Source organism: Chrysochloris asiatica, unplaced genomic scaffold, assembly GCF_000296735.1.
Source record: "Chrysochloris asiatica unplaced genomic scaffold, ChrAsi1.0 scaffold00146, whole genome shotgun sequence".
Taxonomy (NCBI): Eukaryota; Metazoa; Chordata; class Mammalia; order Afrosoricida; family Chrysochloridae; genus Chrysochloris; species Chrysochloris asiatica.
The window spans coordinates 1,253,858-1,263,149 of NW_006408664.1; the positions used below are offsets into that span (position 1 = coordinate 1,253,858).

The window sequence follows — 9,292 nt, forward strand, 5'->3', positions numbered from 1 at the left end:
TATATATAAAGCATCCAGGTATTTATTTGTAAACAAGTACGGTATATATGGTATTACCTTGGACTAAAAGGAGGCCTTATTTTCACTTTCAGTGGGTGTATATAAAAAGCTAGTTTGTTGCTATCACTAGATTGAGCTCTTTAAGGGGCAAAGGGTTTTTGTCTAGTTCATTTTGATATTGCCAGCACTTAGTAATAGTCCCTAGCTTATATAGGTATTCCATATATCTTTGTTAAATTTATGTCAATGAATATATATTTTAGAGCACTAAGTGTTCCTGAATAGTTCTAAAATTGTCTCTCAGCTTTTTCAATCCAAAGATAACATTGAGTTTTTCGTTTTTGTTGTTAGATTTTTATTTCAGAGATACTTTCCCAATTTTATTTTACAATTGTCTGTAAAATGAATTGGTGATGGGTCAGAATCAACTCAATGGCACTTAACAACAACAGCAAATAACATGAATGAAATTTAATAATTTCTAAAAGACTTTTAAATTCCAGAATAGATCTAATTAATAGAGATTAACTTTTTCTTTCTTGCAGTAAGATTAACTTTTTCTTGTTACAGGAAAATAGCTGTAGAGCAAAAGTCTCAAAGAAAGTATCTTGACTGTTAGCTTCATTTGACATAGAAAGAAAGTGATTACTTGATTCAACATAAAACTTAATATTCATAGTTTTCCCAAGTGGATTTTCAACATATTCAATACGTTTATTCTTTCCAGTGTTCTTCATTCCTTCCTGTTAGTCCATGCTGCTATTTGGGATCATTTTTCTTCATCCTAAAGAATTTGTTTTAGATTTCTTATAGACAGGTCTGCTGACAATGAATTCTCTCAGGCTTTTTTTTACCTGAAAACATCATTGTTTTACAATCATGATTCTGAAGGATATTTTTGCTGGAAATAGAATTCTAGGTTGTCATGGATCTTTTCTGTTTTGCTTATTTAATGATGTTATTCCATCTTTTGTGAATACCATAGTCAGTTGTTAGCCATATTGTTGGTCCTTTGAAGATCATGTGTCTTTTATTCTCAGGTAGGTCTCCAGATGTTCAAATTTTATTTTAGTTTTCAGCAGTTTGATATGATGGACCTAGTGTAACTTGCTTTATATTTGTTCTGCCTGAGATTTGCTGGAGGTCTTGAAACTGTGAGTTGATGCCTTTCATCCATTTTGGAAAATCTTAGGCCATTTCTAATGTTTCAAATATTTCTCCTCTCCCATTTAGTATTTCCTTGTGACCTTCTGATTATATCCTACTTAACATTTATGTTCAGTCCTGAATTCCTTTAAAAAAATTTTTCTCTCGTATTTCAGTGAGATATTTTATAATGATCTGTCTTTCCATTCATTATTTCTGCCTTCTACTGTATTCAGACAGCTGTTAAATCCATCCAGTGAGTTCTTAATTTCAGAAAATATTTGTATATTTTCAGTTCTTTTGATTTTTTTCTTTTTTGTGGATTCCAATTTCCTGTTGAAAATCTGTATCTTTTCATCTGTTTTGCTTATCTTTTCCTCTTGTTTTGCTGAACATTTTAATTGGTAATTTTAAAACTCTTGCCTGATAATTCCAATATCCAGATCACTTCGCGTCTGTTTCCTTTTGTGTTTTTCTCCTTCTTCACTGGATTTTAGTAAATTTTGTCTATTTTATTTATGTGCCTCTTAATTTTGAGGGCATGTTAGACATTGTGAATAAGAAATATTAGATGTTTGGGGTGTTGTTATTCTCCTAATAAAGTTATTTTCTTCTAATAGGCTACATACAGGCACATCATTTTGATACTTTCAAGGCTTGGTTTTAGGCACTGTTATGGACTCCTGGTAGGAATCCTGGTATGGTGCTGTGGGATAATGCGCTGAACTGCAAAGTTGGTGTGAACTGCAAGGTCGGTGATTCAAGCCCACCAGCTGTTCCTTGGAAACCCTATAGAGTTAGCTATGAGTTGGAACTCACTTGATAGCACTTAACAACAACATAATTGGTCTTACTTGGTCATTTTGTATTTATTGTCATGGTCTTTAATCTCCTGGGATATGGCCATTCTGGGTTATTACCCGGGGCTCCTCCACCTTTTGGGGGTTTGAATGCCAGCCAATTTTCCCATCACTTTGTTGTTAATAAAATTTCAGCTCAGTTCTTAAATCTCTCAGCTGCAGTTTTCTGCTTGCCTCTTGGAGTGCTTTTATATGCATGTATAGCTTAGAATATGGCCAGTGACTTCAGGATTTTAGGGCTGTATTCATTGTTACTTTGCCCCTAAAGTCCATTTTATGCTTGGTCTCTATTTCCCCATTCTATCACTTGGAAAATGCTCTTACCAAAAGAGCCAAGGCTTGTAAACTCTCAAGTTCTGCTTTTGTTGGCTGTTCTCTAATACCTTAAAACAGTATTTTGTCAATTTTATGTAGCTTTTTTCTCTCTTGCTAGCTGTTTTCTAAGGGAAGGTTAGTCCCCAATATGAGGTACTCTTTCATGATTGGACTCAGATGTCTTATATCTAGGTTTCTGTTTTTTCGTAAGCATTATTTTATATATATAAACTCTAAATAATTGTTGTCTTTTTTTCTTTTCAGATTTTCACGCCTCTTAGGAGTTATGCAACCAGAGTAAATATGCAGGATTTTCTTGAGTATTGGTCAATACCTTAAGATATATTTGTTGTTGTTATTGTTAAGTGCCGTCCAGTCGGTTCAAACCCATGGTGGCCCTGTATAGGGTTTCCATGGAGCACCTGGTGAGCTTGAACCATTGACTTGTATTTAGCAAAGTAAAAATCTGTTAGTCATATAACAAATATTATGAACTTGCTACTTATACTTGAATCAAAAGCGTGCATAAAAATTAGAATAATTTGTTTTTACTTATTTAGTAAAAACATTTTATTAACTTTATGAAAATGTTTTTGCATAACCTGTTTACTGTTTTTGTATGAAATATATACTCTAACATTATGAATGTTTGCAGGTCTCGACACAGGCGATTTTCTTATAGCCAGTCTAAATCTCGTTCTAAATCACTCCCAAGGCGGTCTACCTCAGCAAGGCAATCAAGAACTCCAAGAAGAAATTCTGGTTCTAGAGGACGGTCAAGGTCCAAGTCCTTACCAAAAAGGTCCAAGTCAATAGGAAAATCACAATCAAGCTCACCTCAAAAGCAGACTAGCTCAGGAACAAAATCAAGATCACATGGAAGACATTCTGACTCCATAGCAAGATCCCCATGTAAATCTCCCAAAGGGTACACCAATTCTGAAAGTAAAGCACAAACAACAAAACATTCTCATTTTCGATCACATTCCAGATCTCGGAGTTATCGTCATAAAAACAGTTGGTGAACAAGAAACAGAAGAGCACTACATAGTCTTAAATATGTTGCGAAGTCTCTCATTATGTTAAATAAAATTTCTTCCAAGGCTTGCAGAAAATCTGAGTTATTAGTTTGTGTATATGAAAGAAATAAAGTATCTGTAGATTTGATTTCAACTTAAGGGCCCATACCTAAATTATGTGACTAATGTCAACCAATTTCATGGACCTTTTTTTTAAACATTGTGACATAGTGTACTTTTCAAAGGAATGGGTAAAATTGAACCAATTTAGGAAATTCTACTTGGGGATTAAGTATTAGTATATTAATAATACCTTTTACAAAAATATTTTTCACATTAAAGTACTTTTACTTTCATGTAAAAAGTAATTATGACTGTATAATTGGCATACAGACAAATTATTTGACACCATATATCTATTTTATGTCTTGTATTTAAACTTGAATTAACTTCTGTTGAAAGTTAGTTTATCATACAAAATACTTATATCAAAATAGAATTAATATAGATACTAGGCATTCAAAAGATGCATTATTTTCTGAGCTCAAACATTTTAATTTTATTGAGTGGAATAGTATAGGCATGTGCCCATTAAGTTGCATTCTGTACCATGCTCACTTAAAAAATGTCAAAACTTTTTTAGAAATGCGAAGTTTTGAATGGTTTGAGACCACTTCTCAAAAAATCATAGTGTATAACACTCACAATCCAAAAATGTTCATATTAAGCCTTATATATTTACAAAGTGGTACATTTTATATAAAATCATTTTTATAACATTATTTTACATATCTACTTTTCATTTGTTGCGAATTTTGTGTTTTAGAACTCTAGATCAAGACTTAGAATTATTTAGAATTAAGTCTTACTATTATTTTTTGAAAGTGTTTAGTAACTTGTATTATGATAGTCAAGACTGCATCCTCAAAAAACACCACTGCAGTATTTCGATTTTATGTTAAACTTTCCTTAATTTTTTTAAACCAAATCACCTTGTTGATATTTATTGCTTTTCTAATTGTTATAACTGAGAACTTTCTTTTAAAATGTGTTTGTAGTTTATGTTTTACAGAGAGGGTTTTGGTAGTATTTGTGATAAAAATCATTTTTGCATATGATTATTATGGGGGATATATTTATAGAACTCCTCTTGTGTACCTTGTTGGATTATATTATTGAAACGTACAAGTTCTCAGCTCACAGTTAATATTTATATCTAGAGTGCTTAAGAAAAAAATCTTTTATCGTACATTTTTTAGCATATAGAAGCAAGTGTTGCTTCTATTTCTTTTCAATGCAGATTCCTTTTTTTCTTTGCATTTTAGATTCTATGTGTAAGAAACAACTTTTTAAAATAATTTGTACAATGGTAATATTTGGACAAGTACTGTAGATTCAAGTTAACTACTTTTTGAATAGATTTCTCTATGTAATCATAGCAAAATTTATTTCAAAACTATTAAGTCTTTGAAGTATTCAGCTCTAAAAGAATTTAATTATAAAATTATGTGACACTATCGAAAACTTAAAGGATAGTCAAAAGAGCAATACATATTAATGTTTGGGTTTATACATGTATATGTAGTAATTCTGTATAATAACAAAGAATTGATTATAGTGTCTATTCTGCATTAACAAATTAGTATCTCTTTGTAAAAAGATAATAAGGCAACGTTTCTGAATATGTTTAATCCTTTGATTTACCTCTGACTTGATTTTCTGTTGTAATACTGAGGGTAGTTAGGAGAATAATAACTTGGTTTGATGGAAAAGCTGGAATAATAACTCAAACTTTTTTGAGTCTTTAATATGTGCTTGGTGTTCAATAAGTCTTATGTTATTTACTCATTAATTTTATCACAACAATCTTATAAATACTGCTGCAGATGAGGAAACTATAAGTTATGTGTACAAGATCATATAACCAGTAAGTTTTGGAGCTATGGGGAGCTAAGCTTCGATGTGCTCCTCCCTAACTACTATGGTATGTCTGTAGAAAGAAAATACTCTTTGACAGATAGTTCTTACATAAGATAATGTTGAAGGAACCCTGTTGGTGCAGTTGGTTAAGCACTCAGTTGCTGACTGAAAGGTGGGTGATTTGAGCCCTCCAGCTGCTCCATTGGAGATGTGACAGTATACGTCTGTAAAAGATTACAACCTTGAAAACCCTATGTGGGCAGTTCTCTGCCCTACAGCGTTGCTGTAAGTTAGAATTTACTCAGTGGCAACAAGAACAATATTGTTTAGAGGGAAAGGGAAGAATTAGAAGAAAGAATGACTGTAGGCTTCAGTGAACATGGGTTCTGGGACTCTAGTGAAAATTGATTGACAGTTGTATATTGTCTTCAGGGAATATCTATTTTAGGGTTCTCTTGTTTCTTGGACAATTTAAGAGAAGGTACTTAGTCTAAGATAGTCTATTTAAAAAGCAAATGTTTTTATTTTAGACACCTGTTAACTTTTTTCAGAGAATTTGTTTACTTAGGTACTTCCTAAGTTTAATGTTCCTACCTCCATTTGTTCAAGATTATAGGGAATAGATTAATATCAAGGAAAATAAAGATGGCCACTATTAGCTGCTTCTTTTTTCTTTATCCCCATGAATAATTCACAGATTTCTTTTTAGCAGAAAACTATAGAGTTGTGTTTTGCAGCTGATAACAGATAATGGGGGAATTTGCTATCAAAGTTTTATTGGGAGTCTAGGATTTAATCTTGTGTTGTTGGGTTAATTTTTATGGGTGTTGTGGGGAGGCAGGGAAGATTCTGTTTTTATTGCAAGCCAGTGGTTCCTGCCTCTTTTTTCTCTCCCTATCCCATCATGGAATTGATGGTGATCAATAGGGAATGTGCCATGTATACCCTCAGTGCCAAAGTTCTATCCTTTTTTCTTCTACTCAAGGTAGCGTTTTAGGTTACATTGAGAGTTACTTTGTTTTAGAGGGGTAACTTTTAATTTGCTCTAATATATATATTAAAATACATAAAGTTACTCACTGATTTTAGGACTTTAATGTTTGGGATACAACTGCCCAAGAACATGTTGTATTACCAATACATGGCTAAGAATTGCTGTCTTGTTCTGATTCCATTGCAAGAAGCAAAATTTAAAGGAAGATGTATTCAGAAATACTTTTAGAATTCTCCTAAACCGCATTAAAAGTAATTTCTTATTTACAGTTTAAAAGTGGGTTTTTTTTCTCCAAATAGAGTGGTATTTAGGTTACTTATGTAAATATATGCTATATATGTAGCATAGTTGGATTTGTTGTTAGTGTTATTGAGTCGGTTTCAACTCATAGTGACCCTGTGTAGGGTTTCCAAATAGCAGCAGGTTAACTTGAACCGCCAACCTTCTGGTTCAAACTGATTAACACTGCAGTTGAGTACATTAACCCGCAGTGCCACACCAGGACATAGTTGGATGTTGTTGTTAAGTGCCATTGAGTTGATTTGAACCCATAGTGACCCTGTATAGGGTTTCCAAGAAGCAGCTGGTGAGCTTGAACCACCGACCTTGCAGTTCAGACGACTTTGCAGACTGATGCATTAGCCCACAGCGCCACTGGGCATCATGGATTCAAGTCTCAGGAGGTCTGGACCCTATAAAACTCAATCCCAAACTGCTGTTTGCAGTTCTCAAAAGAAAGGGTTTGTATGTAGCTTAATCAGATTTTAAAACAAGTCCACAACTTCTCAGCATTTCAGGATCAGTTCAGTGATCATGTGTTTGGAGTCAACCCAGTTTTAATTCTGCACACTTACTTGTTTGTTAGCTGTGCAACAATGGGCAAGTTGTATAGCATTTTTGAGACTCAGTGTCTTTATCTAAAATGTCACTATATATGTCCCATATAGTTGTTTTGTTAAATGCTGTTGAGTTGATTCCGACTCATAGTGACCCTGTATAGGGTTTCTGAGGAGTGGCTGGTGGCTTTGAACTGACAACCTGGTGGTTTATAGTACAGTGTTGATCCTATAGTGCCATAACAGAGTTGTTTAGGCTTTTTAAAAAAGGGGAAAAAAAAGATGCCTACTATAATACCAAGTAGAAGGTAGATATTGTTATTTTATTTAGATCTATAATTGAATAGAAAACTATTTAAACTATGTAATGGGGATTTTGTTTTTAGCAAGGAGCTCTGGTAGCGAAATAGTTATGAGTTGGGCTGCTAATCTCAAGGCCAGCAGTTTGAGACTACAAACTGGTCCACAGGAAAAAGATGAGGCTTCCTGCTCCTGTAAAGATGAGCAGCCTCGGAAACCCTATACAGGGTCACTATGAGTTAGAACCCACTCCTCGGCACACCATCTTCTCCATGCTTTTAGAATCACTCCCTTGGTGAAAATAGGATACTTAGGATCATAGCATTGATTTATTCGGACATTGGTTGATCAGGTGCTTATTTAGGCACCTCTGGAAAGTTTATATTATGTACACCTTTAAAAAGATCATAAAATGAATCAAATCAATATAAAAATGATCATGTCTAATACTCTTTTGTAGTCCTGGGGTGGTGCTGTGGGCTAATGTGCTAGACTGCAAAGTTGGTTTTAACTTCAAGGTCGGTAGTTCAAGCTCACCAGCTGCTCCTTGGAAACCCTACACAGAGTCGCTATGGGTTGGAACCAACTTGATGGCACTTAACAAAATTTCTTTTAGAAATTTAATAGTCCCTTAGAGAAATACAGCATATTCCAGGTTGATTCAACTTAAAACAGTTATGACATAAAATAGCTATGAAATTCCTTTATCTAAAGGAATCGTGAAGGAAAAGTTGAATAAAAATTAAATATATATAGATAATAACGTCCAATAGTATTTTCAGAAAAAGTGTGTTTGTATTGTTTTGGGGAAAGGATTATTCATGATTAGTCTTTTTTGACTCATTCTAGGAATATACCATAACTTTTAAATGAAATTTGAGAAGGCTTCAAAAAGTAGAAAATGGGATTGAAAGATAATGGATTTTTTCCCCCAAGAACTTTTGAACCCCCCTTGTATTATCAGCTTATGTAGGTAGATGGATATGCAGTGAGTTGTTTAAAAGTACTATGTGGATTCCAAGACTAAGACTCAACGGAAATGCACGCTCTGATTGGTGACCACACACATCACTGATGGGGGGAAGTAGGGTAAAAGCAGCAATGAAGCGGCAAGTGCTCAGTGCACTTCTGTGGACCCAGTTGGGGACCCGGTTGGCGAGCAGTGTGAAGAGACCTGAGGACTCTTGGGCCCAGAGTCAGTGGCGTGGCCACGGAGGACTCGAAGAGGAGAGTGGAGCTACCGGCTAACCGGAAAAGAGGACATAATGCACCGGAGCGCCCACACTTGCAAATGATACCCACGTGACCTGGACCGGATGACTGGGCGATCGGAGCTCAACCAGGAGAGGAAAGAAGGAGGGGGGTGGGGAAGTGAGCTAATAGTCTGATGAACTTGACCTATACCTATGGAGTAGCGACTCAAAAGAGGGAACAAATCCTCACAGCAACAAACATTCACACACACCCCAACACACAGTGGACAGAGAAGGGCAGCTTGGACATTGGATACTCAAATTGGGAGGGGGGTTGGCTACAAAGGCAAGAAGTGACTAGCTTACAAGCTTTCAAGAGGGAACCTAGTGCTAGGGAGCATGGCAGAAGGCAGAATCTCCAGTAGGTACTATTCAATCTGTCTGGGCGGAGCTGATGAAAGGAGATACAGATGGGTAGCTTGTGATACTGTAGTGAATAATGCTTATCAGGACAGACTATGAGGGTTGGAAATGCAAAGGTAGAAGTTCTGTAACAAGGAAGGGAGTGATTAAATCTCCAGGATAGGAGCGGAGACCTCTGGGACCCTGCCCAGAGAAACAGATGCCTGAGATGGAGGCAGAGATGATGACAAGGAGTGATGAAGTGACTGGGGACTTTGGACCCAGAGAGGGAAAGGGACTGTGGGCC

General features: G+C 35.3%; 1 protein-coding gene across 1 annotated transcript in view; it reads left to right on the forward strand.

Annotated features, from left to right (window-relative positions):
• Positions 1 to 3,346, forward strand: part of SRSF12 (serine/arginine-rich splicing factor 12) — a 36,456-nt gene extending 33,110 nt beyond the window's left edge. The window contains exon 5 of the mRNA XM_006870622.1: positions 2,977 to 3,346. Coding sequence (XP_006870684.1) covers positions 2,977 to 3,346 — 370 coding nt within the window. The remainder of the gene's footprint in view (positions 1 to 2,976) is intronic.
• Positions 3,347 to 9,292: the final 5,946 nt, after the last annotated feature.